Raw genomic sequence first — 22,115 nt, forward strand, 5'->3', positions numbered from 1 at the left:
GCTCCTGGTCTTGTTTTTGCTGACTGTATAGAGCTTCTCCATCTTTGGCTGCAAAGAATATAATCAATCTGATTTCGGTGTTGACCATCTGGTGATGTCCACGTGTAGAGTCTTCTCTCGTGTTGTTGGAATAGGGTGTTTGCTATTACCGGTGCGTTCTCGTGGCAAAACTCTATTAGCCTTTGCCCTGCTTCATTCTGTGCTCCAAGGCCAAACTTGCCTGTTACGCCAGGTGTTTCTTGACTTCCTACTTTTGCATTCCAGTCCCCTATAATGAAAAGGACATCTTTTTTGGGTGTTAGTTCTAAAAGGTCTTGTAGGTCTTCATAGAACCGTTCAACTTCAGCTTCTTCGGCATTACTGGTTGGGTCATAGACTTGGATTACTGTGATATTGAATGGTTTGCCTTGGAAACGAACAGAGATCATTCTATCATTTTTGAGATTGCATCCAAATACTGCATTTCGGACTCTTTTGTTGACCATGATGGCTACTCCATTTCTTCTAAGGGGTTCTTGCCCACAGTAGTAGATATAATGGTCATCTGAGTTAAATTCACCCATTCCAGTCCATCTTAGTTCGCTGATTCCTAGAATGTCGGCGTTCACTCTTGCCATCTCCTGTTTGATCACTTCCAATTTGCCTTGATTCATGGACCTAACATTCCAGGTTCCTATGCAATATTGCTCTTTACAGCATCGGACTTTGCGTCTGTCACCAGTCACATCCACAGTTGGGTATCGTTTTTGCTTTGGCTCCATCCCATCATTCTTTCTGGAGTTATTTCTCCACTGATCTCCATTAGCATATTGGGCACCTACTGACCTGGGGAGTTCATCTTTCAGTGTCCTATATTTTTGCCTTTTCATACTGTTCATGGGGTTCTCAAGGCAAGAATACTGAAGTGGTTTGCCACGCCCTTCTCCAGTGGACCACAATCTGTCAGACCTCTCCACCATGACCCATCCGTCTTGGATGGCCCCACTCGGCATGGCTTAGTTTCATTGAGATAGACAAGCATATCTGCAAACGTTTCACAGCCTGAGCTGGTGCGTTTTGATCACCTCTCTGCTGAGTTTGTAACAGCTAGACTAGTAATAGCCTTTATTTAATAATGCTCATTTAATAATGCTGCTGGGCCGGGGGGCCGGGGGCGGCGGCCAAGAGGGTCTAGGCCGGGCCGGGGGCCGGGGGCCAGGGGCCGGGGGCGGCGGCCGACAGGGCCTAGGCCGGGCCAGGAGCCGGGGGCGGCGGCAAAGAGGGGCTAGGCCGGGCCAGGGGCTAGGCCAGGCCGAGGGCCACGGCGGACAGGGGCTAGGCCCGGCTGGGGGCCGGGAGCGGTGGCCTACAGGCCTAGGCGGAGCCGGGTCCGGGGGCCCGGGGTGGCGGCCGACAGGGCATGTAGACTAGCCCTTCCTTAACACAAGGAAAGACTCTTCCTGAACCTGGCTGGCTTCTCCATGTTCCCATATCTCTCTATCACAGTAGCCTCATCCTCTTCCTATAATCCTTTAAAGTCTTTCCTAAGTCTAAATTTGTTTTTATTTGACAATACCATGCTGTATTTATTAACATAGCTTTATCATAAGTCTTAATATCTGGAAGAATAAAGTTTTCCACTTTGTTAGCTCCCCAATATGGAGTTCTTTTTGGTGAGTCTTTCCTAGGGAAATAATCCAAAGTATATAAAATAGCTAATATTTATCACATTATTTATAAAATTAAAACTACCTCACATGAATTATCATTTATTTACCAAGACGTAAGTATTAAACAGCCCTTAAAATGAATAACCAGATTAGATAATGATTCAACGATGACAGACCTTCCAATCAGCAATTCCTTAGATAATAAATGTTTAAAAGGTGAGGGGAAGAGAAATAGACCTACACAGTGCTAAAAAGGCCTAAATCAGAAAAGCAGAAATGCTGAAGGTTCTGAAAGACAAAAAACAGATGAGATTGAATTAACAAATATACAAGAACACAGCCCAAGGAAAATATACAGTTTTATAAAGGATAAAACTGACAAAAATATATAAATGATCCCATAGTAGTTATATAGAGAAGTATGATCTTCTTGAGTAATAAATTCATCATCTTGTGTTAATATTAGGAAAAGGCTCTGTATAAAACATCTGAGTAATGAATTGGAAAGCATTCAAGACAACTTGGCCAACTGTCAATTCTACTCCCTATTACCCTAACTCAGCTGTTAGGAGCAGTGATATTAGACTCCTACTTAAAACCTCAATTATAGTATGAATTCTGGTACAAAGAACTCCCAGAGGAGCTTGGGACATGAGAAGAAAAAATAAGTTATGAGCCATTCTCCCTCTCCCTAGGGAATAACGAGCTCTCATACCCAGGAGGTGAAGTACCTGTAACTCGACACAACCCCACCTTCTGCATCTTCCCCCAAACAGCAAGGGGAAGATTCCTTCCATTACCAGAGCCTGTATCTGCATTGAGAAAAAGTGTGTGTGTGTGTGTGTGTGTAGTCGCTCAGTCATGTCTGTGTGTGTGTGTGTGTGTGTGTGTGTGTGTGTAGTCACTCAGTCATGTCTTTGTGTGTGTGTGTGTGTGTGTGTGTGTGTGTGTGTGTGTAGTCGCTCAGTCATATCTGACCCTTTGCGACCCGACAGACTGTAGCCTGCCAGGCTCCTTTGTCCATGGGGATTCTCCAGGCAAGAATACTGGAGTGGGTTGCCATGCCCTTCTCCTGAGAAAAAGTAGACATTGTTAAATTGTGATTTTGAAAAATGTGGAAAGCATAAATTTCTGAAAGGCGTATCTATGCTTACCTCATAGGTTTATTATATTCTCTCACGGTGTCCTTTTGGTGTGGAGGATGGGAAGAAAAGGTTTGGCATTGAACGACTGCTAAATTCTCATACTTACTCATCTGCCTTTCCACTCCATGATGTAAGTATATGCTTGGTTTAGAAATACTGAGCCTGTTTTTGCTTTCCCACATTCAGAGGCTTACTTATTGGGAGAAAGAATATTCCATTTGCTTCGTCTTTCATGACAGGTTGCTTAATCTCACTTATGTTGGGGAAAATCCCTTGGACTCCGTAGGTCCAAGCCGAGAACTATGCTGAAACACATAGTCAATACCTCTCCACATTGAGGTTTCAATGGAAATTTATTAAAACATCTTTACATTTACACATGAGTTTTTTTTAGAACCCATACTGAAAATGGAAGTTATGTTATTAATAAAAGAACATTTTAGAACATAGCTTCTGAAAATTTGTATTCAGATTCATCAGATCTTTTCTTACTTGTAAAGTTTTGAAGTTGTAAAGGACTTAAATTGCATGCATTCTTGTCTTCATTCATCAAATCTACAATTGGTTTTAGTTATAATGTAAAAAATTCCAAGGACAGAGGAGTCTGGTGGACTACACTCCATGGAGTTGCAAAGAGTCAGACCTGACTGAGCAACAGAGCATGCATCTCTGCAGAGCATTCTGTTTGGTATTATTGGAACACGCCATGAATCCAGGCTCACAGGCCAGGAGTTTCTGGGAAGTATATCATAAATACAAATGCAAAACAAGCTAAAGACTTCAGTCCATAAGAAAGATTCAAATAGCTGAGATTGTGCAGAAGGATTCCATGGGCCTGGCAGATAATGTTGAGTTCAACAAAGAAGTGACATTTATATCATGCACTCATTCAACCAAACCTACAGCTTGACTTGTCAACTGAGACAGTCTGGTTTCTGGGGGTACCTGAGAGAAATCTTTCCTTTTGGATATTTAGTGTTTAAATTTCATCACCTGTTATCAGCAGGCATTATTTGGCTAAATTCATGTAAACTACTTAGGATCATTTCCTAGAGCTTTGCTTTCCTTTGTTCCTGTTTAACTCTTCCACACTTATAAAGACTTGATGATGATCTCTTTTCAAGAAACACATACCTTTAGAATATAGAAGAATTAGGTATTTCTGTTTAAACAAGTGACATCTAAATCATTGCCCATGTTTTTGAAAGTTATGTTGCTCTCATGGTTTCCAAAAGCCAAAAGGCAACCTCTCTTTTTCATCTATCCTCTGGCAGTATTTATTCAAGTGTTAGCTGTTGACTTTAAGTATGTTCAGCATTGGTTAGTTGATTATCTTTTGTACGTTAGCTACAAGGTATAGCGGAATTTTCCACAATAAGTGGCAATTCTCAATACAAGTATCAATTGAGGTGAATTTAACTTGTGTTAGAGAAACCCCCCCATACCCCCCCCACACACACACACATTTTTTTCGCCTGGGCCCAAGAATTTCTAGGGGATTATGTATTTTAAACAATGCCAAGACATTTGATCAAGTAGAGAGATCTATAGTAGGTTAATAAACATTTTGCAATGCAGTCTTTGTACGTCGTTCTTCACTGATGGGTTCATTCTTTTTCCTTTTTCTTTTGAAGATTTTAAAAAATGTTTTCAGTTCCTAGCAAGCAGAAAATCAGAGTTTCATTGACTTTCATCTTTTCAAAAACTATTCTGTTCAGTTCAGTCACTCAGTTCTGTCCGACTCTTTGCGACCCCATGAACTGCAGCACGCCAGGCCTCCCTGTCCATCACTAACTCCCTAAGTCCACCCAAACCCATGTCCATCGAGTCGGTGATGCCATCTAGCCATCTCATCTTCTGTTGTCCCCTTCTCTTCCTGCCCTCAATCTTTCCCAGCATCAGGGTCTTTTCAAATGAGTCAGCTCTTAGCATCAGGTGGCCAAAGAATTGGAGTTTCAGCTTCAACATCAGTCCTTCCAACAAACATCCAGGACTGATCTCCTTTAGGATGGACTGGTTGGATCTCGTTGCAGTCCAAGGGACTCTCAAGAGTCTTCTCCAACACCACAGTTCAAAAGCATCAATTCTCCTTCGCTCAGCTTTCTTTATAGTCCAACTCTCACATCCATACACGACCATTGGAGAAACCATAGCCTTGACTAGATGGACCTTTGTTGGCAAAGTAATGTCTCTGCTTTTTAATATGCTATCTAGGTTGGTCATAACTTTCCTTCCAAGGTGTAAGTGTCTTTTAATTTCATGGCTGCAGTCACCATCAGCAGTGATTTTGGAGCCCAGAAAAATAAAGTCAGCCACTGTTTCTGCTGTTTGCCCATCTATCTGACATGAAGTAATGGGACCAGATGCCATGATCTTAGTTTTCTGAATGTTGAGCTTTAAGCCAACTTTTTCACTCTCCTCTTTCACTTTCATCAAGAGGCTCTTTAGTTCTTCTTCACTTTCTGCCATAAGGGTGGTGTCATCTGGATATCTGAGGTTATTGATATTTCTCCTGGCAATCTTGATTCCATCTTGTGCTTCTTCCAGCCCAGCGTTTCTCATGATGTACTCTGCATATAAGTTAAATAAGCAGGGTGACAATATACAGCCTTGACGTACTCCTTTTCCTATTTGGAACCAGTTTGTTGTTCCATGTCCAGTTCTAACTGTTGCTTCCTGACCCGCATACAGGTTTCTCAAGAGACAGGTCAGATGGTCTGGTATTCCCATCTCTTTCAGAATTTTCCACAGTTTATTGTGATCCACACAGTCAAAGGCTTTGGCATAGTCAATGAAGCAGAAACATGTTTTTCTGTAACTCTCTTGCTTTTTCGATGATCCATCGGATGTTGACAATTTGATCTCTGGTTCCTCTGCCTTTTCTAAAACCAGCTTGAACATCTGGAAGTTCATGGTTCATGTATTGCTGAAGCCTGGCTTGGAAAATTTTGAGCATTACTTTACTAGCGTGTGAGATGAGAGCAATTGTGCAGTAGTTTGAGCATTCTTCAGCATTGCCTTTCGTTGGGATTGGAATGAAAACTGACCTTTTCCAGTCCTGTGGCCACTGCTGAGTTTTCCACATTTGCTGGCATATTGAGTGCAACACTTTCACAGCATCATCTTTTAGGATTTGAAATAGCTCAACTGGAATTCCATCACCTCCACTAGCTTTGTTCGTGGTGATGCTTCCTAAGGCCCACTTGACTTCACATTCCAGGATGTCTGGCTCTAGGTGAGTGATCACACCATCGTGATTGTCTGGGTCGTGAAGAACTTTTTTGTACAATTCTTCTGTATGTTCTTGCCATCTCTTCTTAATATCTTCTGTTTCTGTTAGGTCCCTACCATTTCTGTCCTTTATTGAGCCCATCTTTGCATGAAGTGTTCCCTTGGTATCTCTAATTTTCTTGAAAAGATCTCTAGTCTTTCCCATTCTATTGTTTTCCCCTATTTCTTTCCATTGATCTCTGAGGAAGGCTTTCTTATCTCTCCTTGCTATTCTTTGGAACTCTGCATTCAAATGGGTATATCTTTGCCTTGCTTTTCGCTTCCCGTCTTTTCACAGCTATTTGCACGGCCTCCTCAGACAGCCATTTTGCTTTTTTGGATTTCTTTTTCTTGGGGATGGTCTTGATTACTGTCTCCTGTACACTGTCACAAACTTCCATCCGTAGTTCATCAGGTATTCTGTCTATCAGATCTAGTCCTTTAAATCTATTTCTCACTTCTACTATATAGTCATAAGGGATTTGATATTATCTATATTTATTTGTGGTTACGCTGGGTCATTCTTGCTGCAAACAGGCTTTCTCTAGTTGTGGCAAGTGGGGCTACCCTTTGCTACCCTTCGTTGCAGTGTGTAGGCTCCTCATTGCGGTAGCTTCCCTTGTTTCAGAGGATAGGCTCAAGGTGCCCAGGCTATAGTAGTTGCAACACATGGGGTTAGTAGCTGCAGAGTGTGGGCTCTCGGGCATGTGGGCTTCAGTGGTTGCTGCACATGGGCGAAGTAGTTGTGGCTTGTGGGCGCTATAGCACCCGGGCTTCAGTAGTTGCGGCACACGGGCTCCACAGTTGTGCCACGTGGGCTTACTTGCTCCATGACATGTGAAATCTTCTGGTACCATGGATCAAAGGGCTGTCCCCTTCTTTGGCAGGCAGATCCTTATCCACTGTGCCACCAGGAAGTTGCTTTTTTTTTTTTTCCTCAAAGATTTTGAGGATTGTTTGTTTTCAGAGCATTGATTCTTTTCTAACTATCAAACTGTCTTCAGTAACCAACAATTTTAATCCATACGTCTAGCCTTCTTGTAGAGTCCTCCATGCTCACTAGAAAATCAGTCTTACTGGGCTATTGTTAGAGAGAGCTTTCATTTACCGTTAATTTTTATCTCTTTTTTTTTATTCCCTCCTCAATACAGGTTAGGTACTAGATTTTTCCCTTACGTGCTTTAAAGAAACTCTTTTTTTTTTTTTTTAAGATATCCAAATAGGCTACTCTTTTCTTTGTCATTTCTCAACATTCAGTAGAACTAGCTACAGGAGACGAAAGTTGGAATCTGGATGATACAAAATCTTATACCTTGTCATACAGAGATTTTCATATGTGTTTAATTTTAAATTAGGTGTTTGCTCCATGTTGTCTTCAGCAGTTTGCTTTTCTAGGCAAAGAGTTAAAGAAACAATATTGAACAAATATATATAGCTAGTGCTCTGCGTGTGTACAGTCACTCAGTCAGGTCATACTCTTTGTGACCCCATGGACTGTAGCCTGCCAGGCTCCTCTGTCCTTGGAATTTTTCAGGCAAGAATACTAGAGTGGGTTGCCTTTTCCTCCTCCAGGAAATCTTCCCAACCTAGGGATCAAGCTTGCGTCTCCTGCATCTCCTGCACTGGACGGCAGATTCTTTACCACTGCACCATCTGAGAAGCCCTAGACAGAGCTCTGCTAAAACCTAATTAACTTTATATAATTAAGGCTACTCGGAGCTTCCCTAGTGGTTCAGTGGTAAATAACCCACCTGCCAATGCAGGAGACGTGGGTTCAATCCCTTGATCAGGAAGTTCCCCTGGAGAAGGAAATGGCAACCCACTCCAGTATCCCTGCCTGAGAAATCCCAAGGGGAGAAGAGCCTGGCAGGCTACAATCCATGGGGTTGCACAACTTAGCAACTAAACAACAATAATACAGCTACTTGGTACCTAAAAATGGGGGACGAACTCATGCGTGAAATAATATTGAGGCTCTGAAGTGTCTTTGACTGTGTGGATCACAAGAAACTGTGGAAAATTCTTAAAGAGATGGGAATACTAGACCATCTTATCTGCCTCCTGAGAAATCTGTATGCAGTTCAAGAAGCAACAGAACCAGACATGCAGCAACCGACTGGTTCCAAATTGGGAAAGGTATACATCAAGGCTGTATATTGTCACCATGATTATTTAACTTCTATGCAGAGTACATCATGCAAAATGCCAGGCTGGATGAAGCACAAGCTAGAATCAAGATTGCTGGGAGAAATATCAATAATCTCAGATATGCAGATGATACCACTGTTATGGCAGAAAGAGAAGAGGAACTAAAGAGCCTCATGATGAAAGGGAAAGAGGAGAGTGAAAAAGCTGGCTAAAACTAAACATTCAAAATAATAATGGCATCCAGTCCCATCACTTCATGGCAAATAGATGGGGAAATGGTGGAAACAGTGACAGACTATTTCCTTCGGCTCCACAATCACTGTAGATGGTGATTGCAGCCATGAAATTTAAAGATACTTGCTCCTTGGAAGAAAAGCTATGACCAAACTAGACAGCATATTAAAAAGTATAGGCATTACTTTGCCAACAAAGGTCCGTCTAGTCAAAGCAATGGTTTTCCCAATGGTCATGTATGGATGTGAGAGGTGAACCATAAAGAATGCTGAGAGCTGAAGAATTGATGCTTTTGGACTGTGGAGTTGGAGAAGACTCTTGAGAGTCCCTTGGACTGCAGGGAGATCCAACCGGTCCATCCTAAAGGAGATCTGTCCTGAATACTCATTGGAAGGACTGATGGCGAAGCTGAAGCTCCAGTATGCTTGTGTTCTCCAGTATGCCCCAGTATGTTCTTATGCGAAGAACTGACACATTTGTAAAGACCCTGATGCTGGGAAAGATTGAAGGCAGGAGGAGAAGGGGATGGCAGAAGATGAGATGATTGGATGGCATCAGCAACTCAATGGACATGAGTTTGAGCAAGTTCTAGGAGACGGTGATGGACAGGGAAGCCGGGCATGCTGCAGTCCATGGGTTCCCAAAGAGTCGGGTACAACTGAGTGACTAAACTGAACTGAACTGAAGTGCTAAAAGTCTGTTTTATATCTTTTAATTAAGTTTTTTGGGGAAATGGGTGTCAGTGATAGCCAGTGACTTTGGATCATTCACTTAACTTTGCTTGAGGTTGTTTTTTTCATCAATAAAATTAAAAAGTCAGCCTATTTTCTAAGTCCCAGCCAGTCATAGTTGTAGGAATCCCTGAGCTGTGACTATTGGAGCTTGAGTAGGAATGAAAGGAGCATTACACATCAGAGGAGCAGCTTGAGTTAAACTAAACTCTCAGGCCTCCATTTGTGGTTTTAGATAGCCAGGTGTGAGAATTTAATAAATAAAGCACTGTTATTTTCATTTGTTACAGAGTGTAGCAAATATACTACACTATATAATACACTAAAGTGAAAGTGAAAGTTGCTCAGTTGTGTCTGACGCTTTGCGATCCCATGGACTATACGGTCCGTGAAATTCCCCAGGTCAGAATACTGGAGTGGGTAGCCTTTTCCTTCTCCAGGGAATCTTCCCAACCCAGCTATTGAACCCAGATCTTCTGCATTGTAGGCAGATTCTTTCCCAACTAAACTATCAGGGAAGCCCATAATATACTATATGATATAGTAATTTACATCGATGGAATATGAAAATCCAAATTGAAAAATGAAAACAAACATTTGCCTCATTCACTCACCTTCTTATAAAAGCAGTGCTCCTTCATTATCCTTTGTCTTTTGTTTTGCTGTTCAGTAATTTCTTCTTGCCTACTGTAGGGTCAATATTGGAAGGCATCAGAACCTCCTAATCCTGTCAATCAAAGGAACATACTCCACCAGAACTGGGCTCGGTTTTCCTATTTTTACAAGGAGCAGCCTTTTAATTTGATTAGGTAAGTTTCTTATGCAAAATCAAACTGAATAAAACTTGATTATATCATTTTTATTCACAATGGCATCACATTCCATTCTTTTTACTATTTTCACCCACTGTATTTCCCATCTTCCCAGTTTTGTATCTAAACTATCATTTAGTCATTCATTTGTGAGAAAAATGCTGTTGTCAGAAAGATCTTAACGTTATGCAGAGAGAGCTCGATGGTTCAGAGGTTAGGCCTTAGTATTTAGGTAGATTAGGTTCAAATCCAAGTTCTTTCTCTTAGAAACATATAAACATGTTCAAGTTATTCAACCTCTAGGAGACTCATCTGTAAAATAGGAATAACAATAGTACTTTCCCTTTGGGGTTATTTGATAATTAAATGATATATGTATATTTTTTACAATGGGGTTAGCCCTTAGTGTTTAATATGTTTATTTTTTGTTCGTCTTGTTTTTCTGAGTCCAGGAATTTAGAAGATAACAGAAAGGTTGTATATAGTTGTTTGTGTATATCGATCTCAGCTGTGAAGGCAATTGTTCTATTATTTCAATTCTTAGTTTCATTCTCTGTGCAAGAAGACTCTGGTTGTAGGTTCTTGCTTTGAACCATAACAATGCTACATACATACAGGGTGTTAGGAGACTCCTGCTATGGTTTCAGTAAAGAAACAATCAGATGACAGAACCCCTGGTTGCAGTATTTTTACTCAATGATTTATGTTTTAACCGCTCTGCTTGCACAGCATCACAGCCTCTTTTTTATAAGACCAATTTGGATGCATATATGCAAGTCAACTGAAATGTTATTCCAACAGTTTCATTAAAGGGGAAATTTTTAAGAATAAATAAAAGACAGCTAGCATATAAACAATGGTTTCTATGAATCATTATATGAACTCTTCATTGGATGGGTTATTTTAGTTGTTCTGATTAGTAGTCATTTAATTTTTTAAGTTATAAAAGTAGGACATGTATCTGAAAAAATTCTAAGCAATAAAGATGTATGCAGAGTTTTAAGTGAAATTCCACCTCCCTTGAACTCCACCAAAGTAACTATGCTTGATTTGGTGATAGCCATTCAGCTTTATTTTTATGTGCGTGCGTAACAAAATACATACGCAAACTTTTTTTTCCTGGAGCAAGGGAATCTTTACTTACTTTTTTGCTAGGATTTTATTTTATCACTAAATAATATATTATTTGAATACTTCCCTGTGAATGCACCCAGATCTATCTTGTGCTTTTTAACAGAACACAGAGTACCATATTATAAATTTTGCATAACTGTTTTGTCTAGTTTTCTGTTGAAAAAGATTAGCCTGTTTCAAAATTTTCACTATTACAATCAGTGCTGTTAAGAACATTTGCAGACATTGTGATCTTGGAGAATGTTTTCATAGTATACTTTCAAATAAGCAAAGTTGTCAGAATGAGGCTTATATATTTTACATTGTTGAAAATATATTGAGAGTACTTAGCTGTCTACAGATATTTCTGCTACAAATATTCCCCAAAGGTTTATACTTATAACCTTTGATAAAGAAAAACACATTACATCTCAGATCAATACCTTGTTAGCACTTTCTGATTTTCTTTTAGAACAAAGTGGAAGCTCAGATATTTCATCAGATAGCAGTATCTAACTTAAATTTAATAACTTTTTAAAGTTTTTTCACCATATTATAGCTTTTCATTTGTAGCAAATTGTACTGCTTTTCCAGTTCAGTGATGAGATAATCTTTAAAATAAAGTTAAAATTTTAACAAAATTTATGTAAATTAATGAGTAGGTGTGAAGTTTTTAACCAGGTAAACCAAAAAGACAGGAAAGAAAACACCATGTTATCACAGAGAAAGGAATTGCAGAAAGCAGTTATTATCCTTAAGGTTGCTTCTCAGTGATTATGTAGGACAGTATCCTTATTCTTACTAATAGACAATGAAGTATTTAAGGTAAAGGACCACGAAGTATGTATTCAAACAACTTATTTGTAAGTAATTCAAATATATATATACAGCTACCCACTCCAGTATTCTTAGGCTTCCCTGGTGACTCAGACGGTAAAGAATCCACCTGCAATGTGGAAAACCTGGGTTTGATCCCTGGGTTGGGAAGATTCCCTGGAGGAGGGCATGGCAACCCACTCCAGTATTCTTGCCTGGAGAATCCCCATGGACAGTGTGTATACACACACGTGCACACACACACACACACACACACACACACACACACACACGTGTGCATTAGTTACTTAGTCGTGTCCGACTCTTTGTGACCTCATGGACTGTAGCCTGCCAGGCTCCTCTGTCCATGGCATTCTCCAGGCGAGAATACTAGAGTGAATTGCCATTTTCTTCTCCAGGGGATCTTCCTGACCCAGGGATCAAACCTTGGTCTCCTGCCTTGCAGGCAGATTCTTTACCATCTGAGCTACAGGGAAGTCCATACACACATATATATGGGGCAATATATGAAGTTAGATAAAATGGAATGGAACAATATTTTATTTATAATAAAAGAATTAAAGGGTACATAGGTATTATTTTAATTATTCTTGCAACTTTACCTGTATATTTGAAATTATTTCCAAAGAAAAATATTTAATAAAAGAAGAGTCCTGAAATAGATCCATATATATATAGATTTTCAATAAAAGTGCCTGTTGTTCATTGGGGAAAGCATAGTCTTTTCAAAATATGATACTAAAACAGGTGGCTATCTACATGAAAAACATGAATCTTGACTCTTTCCTGTATAAAAATTTAAAGTAACTTGAAATAAGAGAACTAATTATAAGGGCTACAACTACAAAACTTCTAGAACATATAGGAATAAACTGTGGTCTGGACTTAGGCACGGACTTTTCAGATAAAATGCAAAAAGCACAATTTTAAAAACATATAAATTTAATTTCAAAAATTAGAATGTATGCTCTTTAAGAAACACTGTTACAGAAATAAAGAGCAAACCATAGGCTGGAGAAAATACTTTCACAACACACATATCAATAAAGGACTTTTATCCAGAATACTTAAGGAACTTTTACGACTCAATGATAAAAATAAAATGGAAAAAAGATTATAAAAGATTTGTCAGCAAAGAGATATGTTTATGGATTGCCAGTAAGTATGTCAAAAGATGTTGTTGCTGTTCAGTCGCTAAGTCATGACTCTCTGCAACCCCATGATTGCAGCACACCAGGCTTCTCTGTCTTCCACGATCTCCTGCAGTTTGCTCCAGTTCATATCCACTGAGTCGGTCAAGCTATCTCACCATCTCATGCTCTGCTGCCCCCTCCTCCTTTTGCCTTCAATTTTCCCCAGTATCAGGGTCTTTTCCAGTGAGTTGGCTCTTTGCATCAGGTGGCCAAAGTACTGGTGCTTCAGCTTCAGCATCCATCCTTCCAGTGAATACTCAGGGTTGATTTCCTTTAGATTGACTGATTTGACCCTTGCAGTCCAAGGTACTCTCCAGAAATGTACACCATCTTTATTCACTAAGGGTATAAACATTAAAATGCCATTGAAATATCACTGCACACCCACTAGAATAGCTAACACTTAAAAGATTGGCATCAATAAGGGCTATTAGGGATGTGGGGCAACTTGAAATCTCAAAGGTTAGTGATGGGGATACAAAATAGTATAGCAACTTTGAAACAGCAATTTTGACAGTTTCTTATAGAGTTAAATATGCCTTTCTATTCAAAGAATAGATCTACTTTTATCTACTTGTCCCCAAAATATTAATATTATTAAAAAGTTTATCATTGCCTCAATGATTTGAGGTACCACCTGTATCACATGTGCTCAGTCATTCAGTTGCGTCCAACTCCTTGCAACCCCATGGACTGTAGCCTGCCAGGCTCCTCTGTCCATGGCATTCTCCAAGCAAAAATACTGGAGTAGGTTGTCATTTCCTCCTCCAGGGGATCTTCCCAACCCAGGGATAGAACCCGTGTCTCCTGCATCTTCTGCTCTGGCAGGCGGGTTCTTTATCACTGTGCCACCCGGGAAACCCTTTGTCATACACTAAATTTCTGTATGTACTCAAGCTGATTTCTGGATGTTCTGTCTATTCAACTGATCTTGCTAACTATCCATGCACCAGTAGCAGGCTGTTTTTTTAATTTAATTTTTTTTTATAAATTTATTTATTTTAGTTGGGGGCTAATTACTTTACAATATAATTTTAATTTAAGTTTTATTTTATATTATGGTTGATTTGCTATATGTTGTGTTAGTTTCAAGTGTATAGTAAAGTGATTTGAAGGCTGTTTTAATTGTAGTGGCTTAGCTCTAGTGTATTTTAATATCTAGTTGGGCTAATAACTCGTCATAGCTCTTATTCTCAGTGTTTCTTTGTACATTCTACAAGTTTATCCTTCCATATAAACTTTAATCTCAACTTGTCTATCTTGTTACTAGAAAAGATGGCTGGTGTTTTTATGGAAATTGCATTAAGTTTATAAATTAACTTAGGTAGGCTGGTAGTTTCATCGTGAGACATTCTAATCAAGGAAAAGTTATGTCAAGGGAAAAATGTGTCTTTGTTTAAGCCTGCTGTGGGTTTTTCAAGGGTATTGTAGAGTTATAAAACCTTCTTAAGTTTAATCCTCAGTAGTTTATATTTTTGTTGCTATTATAAATTATATATTATACATATTCAAACTATAGAATCAGTAATTTTAAGGTAAAACATCAATATTACTGCTATGCACCTAACCAGAAAATCACTAGGGAACTCATAGACTGATATTCAGATATTTTTATTATTTTTATTTTGATGTTATGCACAATCATAATAATTGCTATATTCTTCAGCAAAAAAGAAGGGAGAAAAAGCAAGTTTACTCATCTGCTGTGAGTGAACCTGAGGAAGTTGTAAGTAAATTAAGAAGGGAATGCAATGGAATAATAGTTTAATTTCAGGTTTATAGGAATTTGAAAAGCAGAACAAGGGAAAACAGCCATGTAAAGACGTTTATCATCACTGAGAAGAATATAAGATGGTACAAGCAGAAAGACCCCTCTTTTGTTAGAAAAGATTAAAATTTTGAAAACTGAAGGATGAGAGGTTCAATAAAATTAATATTGAGTGAGAAAAATATTTTAAAACCTTCTCATTGGAAAATTAAGTTTATGTTAAGTTTGTATTATGTAAAATTTAAACCCTTTATGTTTAGATTTGTGTTTTTTTGAGTGTGGAAATTACAGTTTAATCATAAATAGTATAATAGATTTATGTATACCATACTATTAGCATCCAAGAAGAATCACATCTCTCTTGACTAGGAAGCTGTGGAAAGACTTCACATGTTTGTCGAGCTGAACTCTATATGAATAAGGGGGAAGATTAACCTGTTTTGTGTTTAATTTTTTTAAAGAAGTCTAGTTTTCTGAGGCAGAAAAAAACCTTGTTTTCTGGGTCTTTGAGAGATTCCTTAAGGGAAGAGCTAGTTTAAAAAACAGCAGAAAAAAAAAAAAAACAATTATAAAATTTGAACATTTGTGCTAACTAATGCTGCCATTTTTTAACTCGTAAAGCAAGAACTGAACCCGTCTATTCTTTGGAATGTTATTGCACACTCATTTTTGATTCCTTGATTTGATTCCTTCCTTACTGTTCTGTAAGATCCATCAGAGGTCCAGATTTAGAGGAAGATAGAAGTTCATAAGTAAAACTGCCCGCATCCATTGTGGTCCCAGTACTTTCTTCAGTCTTAGAGATAAAGCAGAAGTCTTGGGACACATTGTGAATGTGATTTTGATTTGTTAATTGCTAGAAGCATGTTCTGTACTTTATTTCAAAACATTTAAACTCTTTAAAATTTCAACATTTTTCAAATTACCTGATTATTTAAAAATAAATCTTAACTTCCACTCAGTTGGCTTCTTATTTATATGTGTTGTCTCTTTCAATCCTTACACCAAGTCTATGGATAAGCATCATCCTACACTTTATGATGTGGAAACTTTAGTTTAGAACATTGAGTAACTTTATCAAAATTACAAGGCTAGAAGGCAATGGGGCCAAAGCTAGAATACAAGTGTGCCTGAATGGAAAACCAAGACTCTCTGAAGTGCATTATTCTTGCAGCCTCTGATTTTATTTTTACCTTCTTTCACAGGGATTATTATGGAGAAAAAATTGGCATCTATTTCGTCTTTCTCGGATTTTACACAGAAATGCTGTTTTTTGCAGCTGTGGTTGGCTTAGCTTGTTTTATTTATGGTTTATTAACGATTCATAACACCCCAAGCAGGTAAGTGCAATTGAGTTGCCCAAACAGAGAATCTTATGCTAACCAAAATTGTATTTTTCTGGAATTTGTGTCAGAATGTTTTTTATTACAGCAGATAATTGATATTTCTGAAAAAGACCCAAACAGAGCAGCTACCTCTCACTTGGTACTTTATGTAAAATCTATTTAAGAATGGGCTGTAAAGATTCTGTTCCTTAAGCATGATTTGATCTACAAAAATTGCTGCTATATTGCCCCAGTCCCATATGTGAAAAATTGTATAAAAGTGTTTCAATAAGAATAGCTTTGGACTTTTACCCAAACACATCACTTTATTTTTTTGCTTGGGATGTTTTATTTATCTATTTATTTATTATTAATTAATGTTTGTTGCAGTGTAGTTGCTTTGCAATGTTGTGCTAGCTTCTACTGCATCACAAAATGAATCAGCCATACATATATTTACATATATCCCCTCCCTTTTGGATTTCCCTTCTATTTAGGATACCGCAGTGTGTTAAGTCGAGTTCCTTGTGCTATATAGTATTTTCCTATCTGTTGTCTATTTTGTACATAGTATCAATAGTGTATATGAGTCATTCCAACCTCCCAGTTCCTCCTACCCCACCCCTTTTCAGAGCTTCCCCGGTAGCACAGCAGTAAAGGATCCGCCTGCGATGCAGAAGCTGGAGGAGATGCGGGTTTGATTCCTGGGTTGGGAAGATGCCCTGGAGGAGGGCATGGCAACCCACTCCAGTATCCTGGCCTGGAGAATCCCCATGGACAGAGGAGCCTGTCAGGCTATAGTCCATAGGGTTGCATAGAGTTGGACACAACTGAAGTGACTTAGCACACATGCATACCCCTTTCCCCCTTGAGAACAAATGTGTGGATACCAAACACATCTTTTAAAATGGCATTGCCCTTGGGAACTCCCTGGCAGTCCAGTGGTTAGGACTGTGTACTACCACTATACAAGACATCGTTTCTGTCCCTGGTTGAGGAACTAAGATTCCTTATGCCATGAGGCATGGAGAAGGAAATGGCAACCCACTCCAGTATTCTTCCCTGGGAAATCCCTTGGACAGAGGAACCTGTAGCCAGAGGAACCTCAGGCTACAGTCTGTGAGGTCGCAAATGAGTTGGACACTTAGCAACTAAGCAACAAATGCACAAGGCATGGCCAAAAAAAACCTAAAAAAAACAAAACCAAGCAACGTTGCTCTTCTCTCTGCAGTGCTGAGATCTGTGATCCTGAGATTGGGGGTCAGATTATCATGTGCCCACTCTGTGATGAACTGTGTGGCTATTGGAGACTAAATTCAACCTGTTTGGCTTCAAAGGTATGTATGTATTGTGGTATGCTTTAAGACTTGCAGTTTACCTCCTTTTGTATTGCATTTGATACTAAGTCTTTTCTGACATTGTTGTTTTGCAGGTCTCCCATTTATTTGACAATGAGTCAACAGTGTTCTTTGCCATGTTCATGGGAATTTGGGGTAAGTAGATAGTTACATAAAAACAACTTTCTCTGTGTTATGTGTTATATGGCCATCATACACAGTTGGCATACCTTACAAACCAAAAGTAATTTTATGTCTTTATGTCTCTGCTAGCATCACTACCTTAATGGAGTGGTTGTTAGTCCTTGGTCCAGAAAGGTCCCTATTAATCATCTACTCATTTGTCTGAAAAACACTTTAATTTTTGAAACGTCGTATGTATTCAGATCACACTCTCTCTTAGCACTGTGTAAAAATAGGCTCAATAATTGCTTAATTCAGGAGAATAAATGTTAAGTATTTGGTGGCTGGAGGATATTGAGTCATGGACACAAACTTGAACAAGACTCAAAAATTTCTGAGGGCTCATATATCAACATTTGAATTTAAGTTCCCCATGTCAAATTCTATTTGGTTAAAAGCTCCCATATAAGGTGGAATTCACCTTAATTTTGGAAATGTCCCAGTGTCTCTTCTCTTTTGTATCCCATGGGAAGTAGAAGTGTCATGAAGTTTCTCCTGTTGTTGGTGAGGAATGTATTTTCTGTAAGAGTAACTTGTCAAGAAGAGGCCTAAAGACTTCTAAGACATGTCTCAAAATTTGGGGGACTCTGGGAAAAGGTAGACTTTTTTTCTCCCCATTTTAGCAGCCTTTAACAAAGCACAAGTATGTGCATTTAAAAACTGGCCAAAGGAGCAGGGTAGCTTGATTCAGTCAAAAGGACACCTCAATCTGTGAGGGTGTGTGTGTCTCAGAGGGGTTTGTGGGTTTCTGTCACTTCTGCTTACCTGCTTGTCTGAAGAGAAAAGCCCAGATTCAAAGAGAGACAGGGGACTGTGAGGTCTCACCCACAATTCTCCAACCTCCTCTGGTTAAGTTAGTGTATGGACGTCTCTTCATCATGTGCCAGACAGATCCTGCCTCTGTCATTTTTTTGGAATCAGAAATGGGTGATAGGTATGTCTACAAATTACAACAGATGTAATAATTTTCAATTCTTTCCATTAAGAGAGCTTGTACACCAACACTAACCTCACACGTCATAACAAACAGGAGCAACCATACATGGAACACCCACCAGCTGCAGTGAATGTGGGGATGAAGATATCACTTCACGATAGCCTTATATTGAGGTGCATTGTATTTATACCCATATTTTTGAAGGTTTTTATCATAGTGTATGTTGAATTCTGTTAAATGCTGTTTCTGCATTTGTTAAGATGGGATTTTGTTTTAAAAAAAATCATTTATTTTGTTAATATGATATACCATGTTGATCGATTTATGGGTATTGAACTATCCTTATATCCCTGGAGTAAATCTCATTTGATCATGGTGTATGATTCTTTTAATATATTGCTGAATTTGATTTGCTACCGTTTTGTTAAGGTTCTTTGTATCTACATTCATCAAGTGTAATTCTCTTTACTTGTATTGTCTTTGTTTGACTTTGGTGTATGGTTAATGATGCCTCCTAAAATGAGTTTGGAAGGTTTCTTTCCTCTTCTAGGTTTTGGAAGAATTTGAGAAGGATTATTTCTTCTTTACCTATATTATAGAAGTCACCGTTAAAGCTTTGAGGCCTGGACTTTCATTTGTGGGAAAGTTTTTGATTACTGATTTGATACCCTTAATGGTAGTTGGTCTGTTAAGATTTTCTGTTTGTTCATGATTCAGTTCCAATAGGTTGTCTGTTTCTAGGACTTTATCCATTTCTTCTAGGTTATCCACTTTGTTGCCATATAATTGTTCATAGTAGTCTGTTACGATCCTTAGTATTTCTGTCATATCAGGTGCATCAGTTCAGTTCATTCACTCAGTCTTGCCTGACTCTTTGCAACCGCATGAACTACAGCCCGCCTGGCTTCCCTGTCTGCCACCAGCTCCCGGAGCTTGTTCAAACTCCCGTCCATCGAGTCGGTGACGCATCACCTACTAGATCAGGTGCATGTCTCCTGTTTAATTTCTAATTTTATTTATTTGAGCCTTATCTTTTTTTCTTGGTAATTATGGCTAAAGGTTTTTTATTTTATTTATCTTTTTGTTGACCTTTTCTGTTGTCTTTTGTCCCTATTTTGTTTATTTACACTCTGATCTTTATTATTTCCTTACTTCAACTGCCTTTGTTTAGTTCTTCTTTTTCTAGTTCCTTAAGGTCTAAAGTTGGGTTGTTTATTTTAGCTTTTTCTTGTTTCTTAATGAAGACATTTATTCCTCTGAACTTCCGTCCTAGAACTGCCTCTGGTATATCCCATAAGTTTTTGTATATTGTATGTCTAGTTTCATTTGTCTCAAGATATTTTTTGATTTCTCTTTTCATTTTCCTAAGGCCCATTGTTGGTTCAGTAGCATGCCCTTTATTCTCCATATATTTGTGAATTTTCCAGTTTTTATTTTTCATATAATTCTAGTTTTATACTGTTGTGGTCAGAAAAGATACTTGATATGTTTTCAAACTTTTGAAATTTATTGACTTGTTTTGTGATGGTAATATATGACCTTTTCTGGAGAACATTCCATGTTCACTTAGAAGAATATTTATCCTGCTACTGTTGGATGGGATGCACTGTAAGTGCCTGTTAAGTCCCTTTAGCTTAACAGTAAAAGTAATTTAGTGAAAAAGTAATTGAAATTTTGGACAGTGAATTTTAAATCATTATAACTAGGTTCAAACACATCTTTATTAATCAAAATAGGAACCATTACAATCAACACATTTTTGCCAACAAGAAATAAGATTGTTTATTCCTGTAGTGTAAGAATTCATGCTTCAGATTTTGATGAACTCTTTGGAAAGCATTTTCTACCTCCTGCTGGTTATGAAAGCATTTTGCCTGCAAAAAGTTGTTGAGATGCTTGAAGAAGTGGTAGTCAGTTGGCGAGAGGTCAGGTGAATATGGCAGATGAGACAAAACTTCACAGCCCTATTCGTTCAACTTTTGAAGTGTTAGTTGTGTCAAATGCAGTCAAGCATTGTCATAGAGAAGAGTTGGCCTTTTTCTGTTGACCAGTACCGGCTGCAGGTGTTGTAGTGTTTGGTGCATCTCATCGATTTGATGAGCATACTTCTCAGATATAATGGTTTCTCTGGGATTCAGAAAGCTGTACTGGAGCAGATGGGCAGCAGACCACCAAACAATGACCATGACCTTTTTTTTGGTGCAAGCTTGGCATTGGGAAGTGCTTTGGCGCTTCTTCTCAGACCAGTCACTGAGTTGTACAAAATTCACTTTTTGTCAGATATCACAATCTGATCGAGAAATGGTTCATTGTTGTTACATAGAACAAGAGAAGATGACACTTCAAAATGGCAATTTTTTTGATTTGTGCTCAGCTCATGAGGCACCCACTTATAGAACTTTTTCACCTTTCCAGTTTGCTTCAAATGCCAAACTACTGAAGAATGGTTGACTTAAGTTCTTCGGCAACAATTTTGTTAATTGATTTGTAATTCCTTTGTTCCTTTCTTCCTCTGTTGCCTTCTTCTTCGGGGGTGTGATAATTGTCTGTAATGTTATGCTCAGATTCCTTTATCTTTTGCATGTCTTTTATGGGTTTTTGCTCTGTGATTAAAAAGAGGCTTATGTAAAACATCTTGTAATTATATCATTCTATTGCAAGCTAAGACAAATTATTTTTTTTTAATTTATTTTATTTTTTTTAATAAATTTATTTATTAAGACAAATTAATTTGAAATACATATAAAGCTCTATAATTTTACTTTCTGTCCTGTTTTATGTTTTTGATGTTGCAGTTTATATCTTCTTAGTGTATCCTTTAACCAATTATTATATATATATATTATATAACCAGTTATTATAGTTACACAATTTTATTGTAGTTAGAGTTATTTTTACTACTTTTTGCCTTTTAACCTTCATAATAGATTTACAAGTGATTTACTCACCACCATTATAACATTAGAGTATTTTAAATTTAACTATATATTTACCTTTACCAGTGACATTTATACTTTCATATGTTTTCATTTTAGTTTAAAGATGTCCCTTTAACATTTCTTCAAAAGCCACTCTGCTGCTACTGCTGCTAAGTCGCTTCAGTCGTGTCTGACTCTATGCGACCCCATAGACGGCAGCCCACCAGGCTCCCCCGTCCCTGGGATTCTCCAGGCAAGAACACTGGAGTGGGTTGCCATTTCCACTCTAGTTGTGATAAACTCCACTTTTACTTGTCTGGAAAACTTTCTAGGTAGAGTATCCTTGGTCCTCAGGTTTGATTTGGTTTGGTTTGGTTTTTTTCCCAGTAATGTGCTGCTCCCTTCTGGCCTACTAAAAGTCTGCTAAAAGTCTTATAAGTGTTGCCTTGTACATAACTTGGTTTTCTCTTCCTGCTTATAAAATTCTCTCTTTGTCTTTAACTTGTGAAGTTTTA

At 38.4% G+C, this 22,115-nt stretch overlaps 1 protein-coding gene across 4 annotated transcripts in view; it reads left to right on the plus strand.

The window, feature by feature from the left end:
* Positions 1-22,115, plus strand: part of ANO5 (anoctamin 5) — a 92,489-nt gene that overhangs the window by 40,274 nt on the left and 30,100 nt on the right. For 3 of the 4 annotated variants that reach the window (XM_081533736.1, XM_081533735.1, XM_081533737.1), the window contains 5 exons: positions 2,811-2,924; positions 9,871-9,986; positions 16,106-16,240; positions 17,457-17,562; positions 17,658-17,718. In XM_081533736.1, coding sequence (XP_081389862.1) covers positions 2,811-2,924; positions 9,871-9,986; positions 16,106-16,240; positions 17,457-17,562; positions 17,658-17,718 — 532 coding nt within the window. The remainder of the gene's footprint in view (positions 1-2,810; positions 2,925-9,870; positions 9,987-16,105; positions 16,241-17,456; positions 17,563-17,657; positions 17,719-22,115) is intronic. The other variant, XM_081533739.1, reaches the window with a different exon arrangement.

This window comes from Giraffa tippelskirchi, chromosome 10 (assembly GCF_054371585.1).
Source record: "Giraffa tippelskirchi isolate mGirTip1 chromosome 10, T2T-mGirTip1v1.2.pri, whole genome shotgun sequence".
Classification (NCBI taxonomy): domain Eukaryota; kingdom Metazoa; phylum Chordata; class Mammalia; order Artiodactyla; family Giraffidae; genus Giraffa; species Giraffa tippelskirchi.